We start from the raw sequence: 14,975 nt of genomic DNA, 5'->3' as shown, positions 1-14,975 counted from the left end.
GGCTGGCAGCGGGAAGGCCCGAGCATGCAGGGCTCGGGTGAGGTGCGATGGGCTGCTGTGCCTCGGCCCTGCCGTGCTGGGGTCAGCCCAGCGTGAGCCTGGTGGGATAGCCCTCTGCCTTCTCTGCCTGCTTCTGGGGCTTTTCATCACGTCCTCACTGTCCGCCTCATCTGTCGCACAAGTGGCGATCGGGCTCTCGTTCTTGGGCAGCCCCAGGAGGGGCAGCTGTGGAGCCTGCGAGGCAGGCGGGGATGGATGGATGGATGGATGGAGGGATGGATGGATGGATGGGTGGGTGGATGGATGGATGGATGGCCATGACAGGGAGGGGGCCGGCTGTCTGGCGGTGTGATGCTGGCCCGAGGGAAGGGGTGGGGGGCCGGGTGGGTGTGCCCGGCTCTCCCTGCCGCTGCCGCCGCGGTCCGCCCCACTCACAAGGTGCCTGAGCCGGAGAGCGAACAGCAGCGCCGCGTCCCCGCCGCCCTCCGCAGCGCCCGACCCGCCATGCCCAACTTCGCCGGCACTTGGAAGATGAAGAGCAGCGAGAATTTCGACGAGCTGCTCAAGGCGCTGGGTGAGTGGCGGGGGAGCCGGGCCGTGTCCCGCGGGAGGGGACGCGGGGCGGCAGCCGCAGCCGCGCTCCGGTGCCCGGTGTCTCCGGGAGAGCTCCGCGCCTCGGCCGCGGGCAGGAGAGGCTCCCGCCGGTGCGGAGCGTGGCTCGGAGCCCTACCCGGGAAGGGGCGGTCGAGGCACGGCGCGGTCCCCGCCTCACCGGCGGTCCTGCCCGAGGAGCCGGGCTGCCGCTGGCCCGGCGTTCTGCCGCGGGGATCGCTGCGAGAGCCCGCGTGTGCCGCCGGCCGTGCGGAGCCTGCCCGAGCGCCGCCGCTGTGCCGGGGGCTACGCGCGGTGCCCCGGCTCTCGCCCCGCTCCCTGGTCTGTGTGATGCTGGGCGAAGTCAGCCCAGGGCACCGCTGGCCACTTCAAGCTGTTTCCTCCCCGCTTCGCCCAGGTGTCAATGCCATGCTCAGGAAAGTGGCGGTGGCAGCCGCCTCCAAACCCCATGTGGAGATCCGCCAGGACGGGGACCAGTTCTACATCAAAACTTCCACTACTGTCCGCACCACTGAGATCAACTTCAAAATCGGGGAGAGCTTTGAGGAGGAGACGGTGGATGGACGGAAGTGCAGGGTAGGAGGAGAGCTGGGGCATGTGCATATGTGTGGGGGGTGTGTGTGTTACCAAGTTCTTTTTAGATGGGACAAACACATCTGCCGCTCTTTAGATGGGACAAACACATCTCCCCAGACAGTGGCATTGCTGCCCTCCACCCTCTTCTTGAAGCATTCTTGGAGGTTCTTGATGGTCACCACTTCCCTTGTCCCTCTTTTGGGATAAAACTGAAATCTCAAGGCAGCAGGACATGAAAGGTCCTGAAAGCAGAGTTCAGGTATCTGGTTTCCAGCTTGGCAGAGTTTAGTTCTCTTTTGCTTTCCTCTCCCCTGAAGACCTCAGCTGCAGTGAAATCTCTCCCCAGCTTCTGTCCCTGACATGAACATGGGAAGTGGTGGAGCAAGAGAGACCTCAAGAGTCAGGAATTATTGCACAAATCTGACATAGCTTTTGTCTTAGATTGAATCAGATGAGTTCTCAAGCAGGACCACAGACTGTTGGTTGGGGCTGAAATCCTCTTTCACACTCCTGCCACGTGCATATGTCCAGTTTACTGATAGATAGCTCTTTAACAGTGTAAGACAGGCTTTCAGCAGGTGTTGCACCAGACACAGTTACACCATCTCCTTGAGCAGAAGTGCATTAGATGCATTCCCTGGAATTTTTTGGGCTTGATTCTGTGTGTGAGACGCTGCTCCTCTACCTCTGTAACCACTTTTGTGGCTGTGGAGGGGGATTTAAGTTGGCAGCATCTGACACCAGGTTCTTGCTGGTGTAGATATGTGGGATCTGAGATTTGGGGAGTTGGGCTGTGGTCATAGCTGCTCTTTGAAAATCATTATTGAAGGCATGGGTTAGTTATGCCTTCGTCAGAAAGTTTACTCTCATAATTATAAAGGAGTATGTATAAGTGTACATAAAACTCTTATAAAAGAAGTACAAATAAAGATTATCAGAAGGTAGTCTCAAATGAGGATCCAGTTTTAAAAGTATCCAGTGTTGGTAAAAAAATCTACTTTCCAAAATATGATCTCTCCTAATTCTTGGGTCAGCTTTTGAGACCATCTTTATCAATAAAAATTCAGAACTTACTGCTTTCAGTGCAATTGGTGTCAACAGAAACTTATGAAACAAGAAGCAGATTCTGCGAATCAGTGAATATTTAGACCATCCACTTGCTCTCTAGGATGAGTTATCATATATTTAACAGTTTGTCCAGGAAATGTTTCAGGCTTTGTTAATTTATCTTGTTCAACAAAAGTGTCTTCATACATAATGCATATACAATAAATGTGACCCGCTTTCTAGAGAAGGATTTATTGCTGAAGATGGAAAAACAATAATTAGGCTGTAAGCTATGAAAGTTGGAAAAACCTGAAAGAAATGGGTTTTGTGAAGAAGTAAATTTTTTCCATGTGTTGTGAAATTATTTATAGTCCGCTCTCAGCAATAAGTTGTACTGCTGTGTGTATATAACCAAGATGTGGCCACAGAGCAGAAACTGACAGATAATAAAATTATACTCCAGAATGTAGTTTGCAGTATCTGGCAAAACTGCTGACTGGTGATAGATTTTGATATACTTTATGGGGTGGAGGGTTTTGTACTGCCAACTAACTTGATCCATTGTTTGTGCAGACAAAGACGGCATCATATATGCTTGTACTTCAAGGCACAGCTTCTATAACTGCCATTTGAGATGGCTTGTTAGTTTATAAAATCTATTGTTTTGAAAAATATTAAAAAAGTAAACAGCTAATTTTTAATCAAAGTAAAGGGTTTTTCCCTTGGAAAGTCTGTGAAGTGTTAACTTGAATTTAGGCATACATATGCACATGCATACGTGTATATGTACATGTATATAATCATAGGCTAATAAATGTCTGCCCTGTGTAGTTATAAAGTGATTACTTGAACATTCATTACAGGGCATCCTTCTGCACAGCTGTTCCATTGCACTGTGGAGTTCAGTGCTCAAGTGAAAAGCAACAGTCAGGGCTTGCCTGTTTGTGAAAGTTTAACAAAATCATGTCGTTTCAGGGTCTTTTATTTTTCAGTGGTTTCATAGTTGTTATTCAAATGCTTTGAAAAATGCCCAAGGGTATTTCAATCCTCAGACTCACAACCTTAAAAAAGTAATGTCACAAACACTTGAATTCTGACATTTTTTTAAATTTAGCTGTGATTTATTATAGTTTGTTAGCTCAATATGTTTAATAAACAGTTAACTTGGCACAGTGCCATAGAGCAGGAAATATTGTAAGTGACAAATACTGCACTATTTATGACTACAACTTGATATATACAATTGTTTATGCTTTTACTCTTAGGGGACTCTGTAGTGATAAATAACATGTCAGATCAAATCATCTTTATAAAGATGATTGGGAATGTAGACGCTACATTTGCATGTTCCTAAATTACACTTTCCAACATCAAGCATTTGATGGAAACTGAGTGTCTTCACACTGAAAAGACACATTTGCAATTACTTTGTTACTAATATATTCCTCTTTCCAAAATGCCCCTTCATACCTTAATTTTTATTTCACCACTGATTACTTTTTTTCCTCTGCCTTTGACTATCTATATGTTGCTCCTTTAGTGGAGAGATTATTCTCACTACTGCTCATTGTTGTTTCTGTCTCATGCTGCTGGGGAATATAATTAATGTATTTCCTAATGGTTTTCTTGCCTGCAGAGTTTGGCCACTTGGGAGAATGAAAACAAGATGTACTGCAAACAAACTCTTATTGAGGGAGAAGGTCCCAAAACATACTGGACTAGAGAATTAGCTAATGATGAACTGATTTTGGTAAGAACCTTGAATTCCCTCAATACATGCACCATATTATCAGGGTTTTTTTGTTACCACATAGTATGAGTTATTATTTTTCTTTACCTAAATCCATCTGGAAGACTACCATTGTTATAATCCTCTACTTTACAATTAATACATTGCTTTTTTCCCCTTTCTTTTCTATTTTTTTTTAAAGCAAATGAATATATATGCATGTTCTGACTTGCATTTGATTGTTAAAACTTTCACCATACTAGTACTGGTAGAATAATCACAAGTTGGCCACTTCTGCTCTGTAAATTCACAACATCATCAAAGAATTTGCTTGATTTATTGCAGATTTTCTCTGGTGAAAGTGAGATCAAGGCATTTGACCTCATTTCTGGAGAATCTTCTTTTTAGGCATGTGCATAATACTTCTTATCCATGGTCACATGGCATATAGCAAGGAAGATATGCATGTTGTTAGTATGCTGTAATCCCTCCTGTTCATGAAAAAAATGTCATTGCCTACCATATCTCTGCCACCTTCCCCACTTCCCTGATCACCTCCAAGCCAGATTGAGAATTGCCTTCATGAGTTTCTTAGAAATACAGAGATTTGCACATTTGCTGTCAGCCAGTGTCCCCCCAGTGGTGTGTAAGCTTCCACCTGGCAGCAGGGTGACCGTGGGCATTGTGAGCAGCACCTCTGCAACCGCCTGGCCGTGCCCACCCTCAGTCACACATGGTTTGTTTATTCAGATTGTGCTTTGTTAATTTAATTAATACTCTAACTTCTGTTAGAGTTCTCTTTGCTGCACCTTTCCTCAGTAGTCACTCCAGATTAATTTACCAGTATCTGCATCTGAGTAAAGACACGGCAGCACAGTTCAGCTCGAGTTCAGAATCATTTTATTGCACATGTTCTAACTAGTGAATTCTGGATAAATAGTTGATTAGACTGTTATGCCTCATCAGTTTGGACATGGAAGACAGGCTCCTGGAGTGGTGGATAAGAAAACATCAAAGCAGGGAGGTTTTATTTTTTAGCTATCACACTAACTGAACCTCTGCACTTTAAAAAACAAACAGCCTCCCAAGTGTTTCTCTAAAGCAGATGGAGTTCTGTTTTTAAGATTGTATCTGAAACAAAAACAGGGCCCAAACCTAACCAGGTATAAACAAAAAGCTTCTAAGGTGTTAATATTATTCCAGACATCTTGGAACTGTTCACCCACATGAGGACATGTGCTGTTAGTGAAATCACACTGGTTTCTAATGAATGAATACTCCAATGCTGCATAATTTCTTTTGACTCAACCACTGGAATGCTTTATATTATCACAAAACTTTAGGAGGCAAAGTACTTTGATCTCTTCTTTGGATCTTTAGATGAAATGCAGTGGACAAAATATATTCTCTAACTAAAAGTTATTCCTATAACTTTTCCAGCTTTCTAACAATACATTTCTGTAGTTTAGTATTAAAGCAACAAGCTGAAGAGGCAGCTGTTAAATAAAGTGCACTGCTCCGAGCAAAGCAAGAAAGCCGCTCATAATACAATTGCCTCCTGCTAGCAGCAATGTGAACTTACCCTGCTGGGGAGGAACAATGAACCTGGATAAAAATCTAGAGGGATTCGAAGATTTAAAGCCAACTAACCTTTTTTCTTGTTTAATACAGTCTGTTGAGCTTTTGTGAATTAATTATTTTTCCAATTAGGAGACAAATTAGAACAACTTGCTTCTTAGTAAAATATTTTCTTTTATAGGAACTGAGAACTTTCAGTAAGTTGGTTTCCTGGTTAATTTCCTTGCCATTAGAATATACATATTTCTTTCAATCTGTGTATGTGTAGATTCAACTTCCAGTTATTACACATTGTGTATAAAAGAACCTAAATAATATGCCTAGAATTTGTTATTGCAAATACTTCTCTTAACACTACCAATCAAGCCACCTCTGAGAAGAACTTTGTGATTGTGAAGCTAAACCACTGGAAGACCTCGAGTCTTTCAATGTAAAGAAAGCTCTCACTGAATCATTATTTGAGTGCTTTTTAAGCCTGTCAATTTGCAAATTTCCCTCCTAAACTAAGAAAACCCGAATGGCATGTACTGTTTTGCTAGCAATCTAACACCTGATGTTACAGTGATTTCCTCTCCCTACTCCTATCTAAAATGATCCTGATTTATTTGCAAGGGCTTTGTTAACTCTTTTCTGGTTTCCATTTCCCCAGACTGATCCCCTTCCTGTCTCAGGCAAGCTGGAATTACATTCATTGCTTGTAATGTGTGATTTTACTGTGACCATTATGAAAATTTGGTATTTGTTTCCAAGTGATCCGGATCATTCTCTCTTCACTTTTACTATTCAATAAGATATACAGTTTCTCCTACCTCTTTTGCTTTATAAAGTATTATGACAATAATTCATCCTCAGGACAAGCATTTTCAAGCCCTTGTGGCATTTGATGGGACTGAATGTACAGATCTTTTAAATATGTGGGTTAACATTCAAGATCTGACAGCCGAAAACTCAGTAATGAGGTGGTTTTGAGAGTAATGGTGGTGTGAGACCTCTGGTCCTTTGCAGAAGCTGAAATGGCCCTTCTGGAAAAAAAAAAAAAAAAAAGGAAAAAAAAAATCTGAAAATTAAATCTTATGGGAGGCAACAAAAGGTTCTACTGGTTGGAGAGAGACAGAAGAGGAGAAGCTACATTTTCTTATCTGTGGTCCCTCATTTTAAAGCCCCAGAACATTCCTTCAGAGAATTGGGCTTTAGAAGCTAAACTATTTGAAGGGATTGGCTGAGGTGTGTTCAGCAGCTGTAAAAGGGAACAAGGTAGGAATAAGAGCCCTTAGTGAAAAGACTCTGTTGATCTCATGCCCATCCACAATGTTTGGGTTTTTCATCACTCCAGTGAACAAAGATTCGACATTAGATTATTTTATTTTATGCTTGGCGAATTTCCTTGGATCTGAGTCTGCAAACCCCCACTTCTATCTTACTTCAAAACCAAGATCGCAATGAGAAGAAGAGATCTCTGTATTCTTCTTTTAAAGCCCTTTGTCAGTCATCAACCACTTTAAAATATTTGGGTGTTACAGATGAAACTTAAATTGATTTCTTTCTTCTCCCACCCCCACAGCTTTCTTAGGGATCTTTAGAACCTGAGATTAATTCTCATTCACTTTTGCTGTCCATATTGCTTCAAATATTTAACAATTCCCATCTTCACACTTCTCAAATCTCCCTGCTTACCTAACAAATGTTATCTGTTCCTTTGCTCTCTCTGATGTGCTTCAGTAAGGCTCTGCTTCTGTTTCTCCATTCAAAAAATTCTTTCAAGAAGTCTTGAGACTCCTTATTCACTATTAGATGCAGTTGCAGAAGAAATCAAGAAAAGTCATGCCCAGTTTGAAAGAAGTTGCAAGAAAGAATGTAAACTGTGTTAGACTTTAACATGAATTGAAGAAAGGCTTGGGGTGACAGGCAGGGGGTAAGAAATTAGTTTTACTGTGTTAGTATTGGCTCCATAAATGTTGGATCTTTGCCACATAATTTTGATCTGAAATGCTGCATTGCTTAGGGGATCCATTTGATTATAGTATTTTCCTAGTGTAAGACTATATTTTTCTCTCCAACACAGCATTATTAAATAAAATGCATTTATTAGCCTATATAACAATAAAAAAAAATAATCAGTGTTTAATTGCCATGACTACCACAGAGCTACAATAGAAACCATATTACTCTATAGTTATCAATCTTTCTTGCATCCTGGCAGAAGAATTCCTTGTTCTTCAAAGATATTTCCTTGGAGTAAAATGATGGTCTTGGAAGTGACATCATGTTCTCTGGTACACAGATGCTGAGCACACACTATTTAGTTAGCAAAGGTTTTCTTTACCTTCAGTTGCCTTCAGTTCTCCTTAACTCCTTGCAGCATGGAGAATAAAATTGCTCTTATTAGTAGATAAATAATATTTGCCTCATACAATGACAGGTGTAGGCCTGAAGTCCTGCTAGAAAAAGAATTCTTTCAGCTAAGGAAGGGGAGGATCGAGTTCTGCATTATAAAAAGATGGTCTGAAAACTAGAACATGGATCTAAAACTAGAACATTGCAACATCTTTTATCAGAGCTGTTTATTCTAATCTCATCTGATGCACTAGCTGGGATCTCAGCGCTGCACTTTTAAAATTACTGAATAATGTAGATAAAAATTACATGGAATGTGCAAGCAAGGGAGGGTGGAAAGGGTAGTTCCCCACTGAAGTTGACATTTATTTGTCTTGACTGCATCTTTATATTGTATTGTGCTTTAGGATTGTAATGCATACACGGAGTTAGGATATCTGTATTTACAACTCTGCATTCATAAACTACACTTGGATTAGCATTTGAGCAATCAAGATCAGAATATAACACAAAAAATATATATTTCTTTTATTTGTTTGAAAATTATGACCTGGAATGAAGTGCCTTTTCTTCCCTTTATTATGCTCACAATGTTTTTGTTGTGGCTGTGTGTTTTTGTCAGGGACATTAATGAGCTATCAATCACTTATGTAAGTCAGCAGAACAAAAGATCTGCTCTTTGCAAAGTTGAAGGATACTGCTTACAAATATCAGCTATTCAAATGAGATGCATTTATATTCAAACCTTAGGTGCATTGCTGCTTTCACAGCTGCTCATGCCTCTATCGATTTAAGTTTAATTTGTAACACACAAACGTTTTAAAGTGGATGATTACTGAAGAGGGGCTTTAAGAACAGCCTCTGAGCACATTTTACACAGTTCACCTATCACACAGGGGTTCTCAGAATCAATTGTAGCAAGGGTCAAAGATCAGAACATTGGTGGGGGTTCAAGCATGGTTTCTAGTCTACATTCCCTCTCAGAAAAATCAAGATTAAAACTAGTGAGCTGTGGAGCCTAGATGAGCGAGTGAACATTTTTTAAATTATTTTGCTGACTTCTGAAATTAAATATAGTATGTGAGAAGGGTCAATGCAGATTTGGAATGAGATTTTGCAGCGGAATGCTGGAATGTGTGATGTGCCTAAGCCTTGTATCAAACTGTGTCAAACTACCTAAGTGTTTAACTTTTCTATAAGTTTTAGAGAGTGATCTTATATAAAATCAATTCTCAAAAGAAGGGTCTAGCCATATCAAGCTCAGGATGAGGGGGTGGCTGCTCTTCCATTAGAGCAGCCTTGACAGAAGTTCAGAAACCTGTAATAATGCATGCATGTGTGTTGCATGGGCCTAATGCTTTAATTTACTCTTTGCCATGAGCAGATTTACAAGGGGGCTTAGGGATCTATAGCCCCTGCTCATTACTGCAGCCTTGTCTGGATCACATCCCAAACAAAAAAAGAAGCCAAAGCCCTTTGCATTTTGGCTGCACCCGATCCTGAATGCAGCCTTTTTTAATATCACTTGTAGCTTAGATGTTCCCTGTGCCCTGGCTTTCATCTCTACCTGGGAGATATCATTGTCTCAGATCCGTGTCCTTCATTTGCTGCATAACTTTGAAGAAACTGTATAATATAGCAGTGCTCAAACACAAATACTGACATTTAGGCCCCTTGAGAAATTGCCTCATTTTGCATGGTGCTATCAATTGATGTCCTGAGGAACACGAGGTTTCGAATTGGGTGATTTGCTCTTAATAGACAAGTTTGAAAGTGGAGGCTGCACATTCAGTGACTATGGCCGTGTAAGGATCAACCTCTTTCTTAATATTTTGTAGGAGTCAGGAGGAGAATGGAAACAGGCAACATGCCTTTGTTGTGAAGATTTATATCTTTATTCTAGATAACATGGAAGTGTGCACATGGACAAAGCCTTTTCTGAGGACTCATTTAAGTAATACCTTCTTTTCTCCATCATTTTGCTGATGGATTCTGTCTTCCTTTTGTAAGTTGCCTCTGCATTTTGATCAGTCATGAGCAGATAAAGGGATTTTTGCAAACAGTGGCAGAAGTGATCTTTCCCAGGTGATTGTTTCAATGACACTCTTCCTTATACTGTGTCTCCACTTACCACAAAGCCTCCTCAGTAAATATTTATAAAGAAGGCCTTCAAAAAGGAGATTTGCTCCTACAGAAATATATTACTGCCCTGTAATTCTCTTTTAATCTCTCATGATGTCAGTGGTCATCAGATTTTGAGTGAACTGAGAGAGGTCAATTTATTGGATTATCCCCTGTGCAGGGCTTTGTTTGCAGTGTGCTTTTGGACTCTTAGCTACAGATTATGACAAGCTAAGTGACAATTCTGTAATTTGCAGTCATTGCACATTTAAAATCCTATTTTAGATTTAGATAGAAGCCTTGCCTTGTAGCGTTTTATGAGATAAGTGGGACCTTTCCAAGCTGATGAGAAGGTGGTGTTTGAAAATCCTGCATCTTCCTGTTACAGCTGAATTACAATTTGGTAGCATTGCACTTTTTTCAGTTGCTTTGATGAAACTACAACACCAAATAGCCAGGATTGCTCATTCTCTTTTCATTTGGAAGTTCTGCTGCTTTGAGTCATGGAAATCTTTAAAGTCTGCCTATTGGGTCAGGAACTATCACTTCTTTTGAGTCTAGAATTAAAACCACTAAACTGCTTTATCCTACCATTGAGTACAAGGATTTAAATGTGAAGAACAGAGGAATAGCACCCTTTGGATTTGGATCCTCCCCTGACCCTGGGCCCAGCTGTACATTAGACATTTCTGTGAGTTACCACAAGAAAAAGAATGCAGCAAGTTTGAACATATTCCTCCTTGCTTGCTTTAGTAACACTGAGTGGAGTTTTATGAACAAATGATAGTGAGTCATGATAAGATAGGAAAACACTTTTGTGAAAGTCCACATTGAAACCTGTACATTACTGTGATAATAAAGCCCTTTATATGTTTCAATTATGTTGTTAATCATCTAAATGTGTATAAGGTATGAAATCCAAGTGCTAAAAAATGCAGTTTATTCCTAAAACAGGTCAGAGGCCACATAACCTAAGCTGGATCTTCAAGGAAAGGATGTCTTGGTTGTTTGAGAAGTGCACAGTGGTTACATGTTGTAATTGTGCTTTGCATGATTTCCATCTCTTTGCAATCCAGATTTAAAGATATTATTGTGTTAAATTATAGTGGTTTTAGTTTTACAGACTCTGAGAATGGTGTGTTGTGGAGTCCTTGTGTGGAGCAACTGATTTTTTAAAATTTGGATTCCCTGAAAATGTCCATATTTTCTGCACTTCGTTTTTGTCCACAGTAATTTGGATGTAGTCCTTTGCCTGAAATTTTCACAAGTCCAGAAGTCTAGCTGGAGCTGGATGCTGGAAGTACAAAGTGAGGAGTCTGTGTCCTGTGTCACAAACATGCTGAGCTGTGACTCTCTGTGGTGCTGCTACTCACCCATACTACTGAGCTTTTCCAGAAAGTCCTATGTCTTTTTTCTTCCTCCACAAATTTTAGTCTTTATTTCCACACTCTGTCCTGTAAATCTCCCGAGGAAGCTGCCAGTCAGACTGCACTGATGTCTTAGGAGCAAGCTCTGCCCAGGAGCACAATCTTAGAACTGGGCACTGCAATTTCAGAAGCTCAGATCCACAGTGGCTTCCTTGCAGTATGAATCACATCTATTTCCATCTACTCCTCCCTGCAGTGCTCCTTCTCAATAGAACTGCTGAGCTGTTCTGAGAATAACTGCTGTTGCTTAGCTTTAGGGGAAGGAGTTTCTCCTTTAACTTGCCTGGAAGAATGGACATAAATTTGTCAGGGAGGTTAGATGAGTTTTGGCTGCAGCCTTTCTCATTAAATTGACTGATGTGACACAAATCCCCACCTCACGGCGTGGCTGCATGGCTGTGCAGCTCCAGCTCTCACACTGGGGCTGTGCCAGCTCTGGGAGAACACTACACAGGAATTGTTTTACTACTGTTTATGATTTGTGTTGAAGTAGCAGCAGGGGACCCAAGGCTCCCTGTGCTTAGCAGTGCCTGAGTGTGAAAGACAATCACTATTGCAGGGATCTTGCAGTCTCCACAGAAAACCTCGAGCCCTGGATGGTCTTGACTCTTACTTCCTCTCTCTGGCAAAACTCCTGCTGAAATAATTTTGCCTTTGTGGATAATTTGGAAATGTTGAAGGAAGCCATAATAAGGGTATTTGCAGCTGGTGTTGTGAACATTAGAGAACTACCCACATCTTTTAATGTTTATTTTCAGGTGTATTAATGTAAAATCTAAAAATATATATTAAGCACTGATATGATATTGATATGCATAAAAACAAAGTCTGTATCTCCAAAATACTAACAGACTTGTGTCCCCAACAAAGTGAACAAAGTATAAGCCAGGGTCAGTTTTAAAGCCAAGTCTTTTCAAATTATTGGCCAGAACAGGTGTAGAAAGCATTAAGACAAATAGCCCAGTTGAATTTTCATAATGCACTGGGGTAGTTCCTAATGCATGCTTTTCAGTGAGACCTTGGCAGTGACCACAGCCAGACATCCCAACTCAGACCTTGTTAGTGCTGAGCTCAAAACCTTCTGTCTGCATAGCTGAATGTGAAGAAGCTTTTTGCAGTCTCTATTTCCTCACTCTTGCCCCTATTGTCTCCTTCATGCTTCATTGCTCAAATTTTAGCCTGCCGGACCTGAAATTACATACAAACACTTTGGGATTCAGGTGGCTTTCTCAGACAGCCCCACAATCACTGTCCTGCCTACATGTTCTGATAATCTGTAGGGTCTTCCAGATCCTTCTCATGGCTAACAAACTCACTGGGTAAGGGCACAGTGTCTGAAGGAAGGTTGTCATTGACACTGCCCACACTCCAGCCTGGAAGAGAGGTTGGTATCCCAGGAGGAGCTGTCAGCTACTTGCAGCAGCACTGTGTTTACAGGTGTACATTCTCCTGGTCTTCATCTTTCCTCCACTGACTTCATTTGCCTGCTTGGATTTATATCTGCAAATATCAAAGAATACCTTTGGAACATGCCATCTGAATTCCCCCTCAGCATTTCTAGTTCAAAGTGCCGCAACTGTTTCTAAATATAACAACAGTACATTCGGAATTCACTTTATTTTCTCATGTTTATTTATCAATTCATGCCAAGAAACTACAGAAAAAGAGAATTTATGCATCATTTATCATTCTGACAAAATCCACCCTGCCTTGAAAAACAGGTCATTTACATTGCATTCCTCTTTCAAAATGATTTCTGTCTTTACTCTCATCTGTCAAAAGACATAAGAAAAAGTATTTCTGCTGTAGAACTAGTTACTTTAGTAAAAATAACACTTTGAAATGGTGTTAAATATTTGCTGGTTCAATCTCTTTTGATTGATTTTTATTTCTTTTCCAGACCTTTGGTGCTGATGATGTTGTGTGCACAAGAATTTATGTAAGAGAATAAAAGCATCAATTTACTTGTCATCTGGGATGAAGTGGAGAACTGTGAAAACCCCCAGTACAACGAGTATCTGTGTGTGCTGTTACTAAGGCAGTGTTGTATGTGACCGTGTGTGCTAGATCTGAACCCAGATCCTCTGTTAAGTGTATTTTGCTTTCAGTTTTCATTTCAGACACTATTCCTCTCCACTTTTATGCCATCAATTTTCATGTCTGCTTTGTATTTTGTAGTTGTCACTTGCTATGGTTTCCTTGGTTATTAAACGTATTGGGCATAACTCACAGCTGGTTGGGGGTGTTTTTAATTGAAAACCCAGCAGTGCTTTGGTTAGGACTGATGCACTTTTTACCCTCTGCTGAAGTCAGTGTGGAGTTCCCCTGCTGGTGACAGGTCCTGTGCAGTCAGGGAACACCTCCTAGGGCAACACCAAGGGATGGAGAGCAAGTGGATGGCAAGGCCTTTCAAAGAGCTGCAGGCTGCTCTCTTGAACCCAGAGCTCTGCTTCTTTCCTTCTTTCTGTCCTCTCTCCTTCTTACTCCTCTCTCTCTCATGTCCTCTCTTCCTCCCTTTTGAGGAATAATTCATGTATGCTGTGATTGCTGGGACTGGGGTTAAGCTGAACCAGACAAGACAAGGTGAGATCTCTCCCCTTTCCTGCTACAGGACAAATAACACCGTGATCATGACTAATACTCATTGTCATCACACCCAAGCACCTCAGGCCTGATCAGAGAGCCAGAAGAATCTGACAGACTTTACTTGTTTTGGCCATATAAAATTAAAGCTGAGGAATGCTGCTTTTCTCCTACCTTCTCTCCTGTGACAAAGAGAATTTCCAATGGCTTCAGTCCCCCTCCATGTTACAACTCTCACTTCTGGTGATTCAGCCTTCAATTCTTTGAGCAACTAAGTGTTTCACAAAGCAGGGCCATAGTTCAAGAATTAAAACCCCCCCCATTTAATGTATTTATTCTGGCTCAGAGTTCTGGCCACAGCACTATCAAGTATTAGATTCAAACTGAGCAGACATTCCACTAATGAACCAGATAATCTTCAGTTCTTCAGCCTTGGAAATGTCTGGAGATTGAGACTAGGAGCACTTATTTCACTGCAATATCCAATATTATCTGACCAGCTTTTATCTTTACAAGAGTAATTTTTCTGCTCCATGTTGCACAGTAATATAAGATTTTTAAGAGGTTCAATGTTAGCAGAATATATGTCCTGTTCACTGGATTCTGCTCACTACTCACAACAGGAACATAGGACCAAAACTTACTCATCTTGAGCATTCATGAAAAATGACTCTCTCTCTTCATCCCTCACATAGCTATGCAGAGAAATCCCCTTTGATAGGATTGCTGAACTGCCATGAAGAAATCAGCCAGCTGTTGTGTTTATTGCAATGTGGCCTACAGAAGCACAACAGGAGAGAAACATGTAGTGTTTTCTGTCTCCTCTGCTCTGACAGGTCATGCTTGCTTTCTCTGCCATCAGCACTCAAGATACCACATTGCAGCTGAAAGGAGCAATCTGAAAGGAGGGTTCTTTTCTTCCACACTCTAACCTTAAGCCAAATCCTGTTTCTGAGACCTTGGTTCTA

The 14,975-nt window shown here is 41.4% G+C and overlaps 1 protein-coding gene across 1 annotated transcript; it reads left to right on the top strand.

Annotated features, from left to right (window-relative positions):
* Positions 1–455: 455 nt before the first annotated feature.
* On the top strand, positions 456–13,653 carry CRABP1 (cellular retinoic acid binding protein 1). The gene is made up of 4 exons (XM_058811643.1): positions 456–574; positions 1,010–1,188; positions 3,872–3,985; positions 13,325–13,653. Exons 1-4 carry the CDS (start codon positions 505–507, stop codon positions 13,373–13,375), a joined length of 414 nt encoding a protein of 137 aa, XP_058667626.1. The 5' UTR covers positions 456–504; the 3' UTR covers positions 13,376–13,653.
* The last annotated feature ends 1,322 nt before the right edge of the window (positions 13,654–14,975 follow it).

The sequence above is a fragment of the Ammospiza caudacuta genome, chromosome 10 (assembly GCF_027887145.1).
Source record: "Ammospiza caudacuta isolate bAmmCau1 chromosome 10, bAmmCau1.pri, whole genome shotgun sequence".
NCBI lineage: Eukaryota > Metazoa > Chordata > Aves > Passeriformes > Passerellidae > Ammospiza > Ammospiza caudacuta.
The sequence above is the reverse complement of the archived record's forward strand: the minus strand, read 5'-3'. Positions and strand labels throughout refer to the sequence as shown.

Coding starts and splice junctions, on each gene's coding strand:
- CRABP1 (XM_058811643.1), top strand. CDS start 505: ATGCCCAACTTCGCCGGCACTTGGAAGATGAAGAGCAGCGAGAATTTC. Junction 1,189..3,871: donor TGGATGGACGGAAGTGCAGG/GTAGGAGGAGAG, acceptor TCTTGCCTGCAG/AGTTTGGCCACTTGGGAGAA. Junction 3,986..13,324: donor CTAATGATGAACTGATTTTG/GTAAGAACCTTG, acceptor TTTCTTTTCCAG/ACCTTTGGTGCTGATGATGT.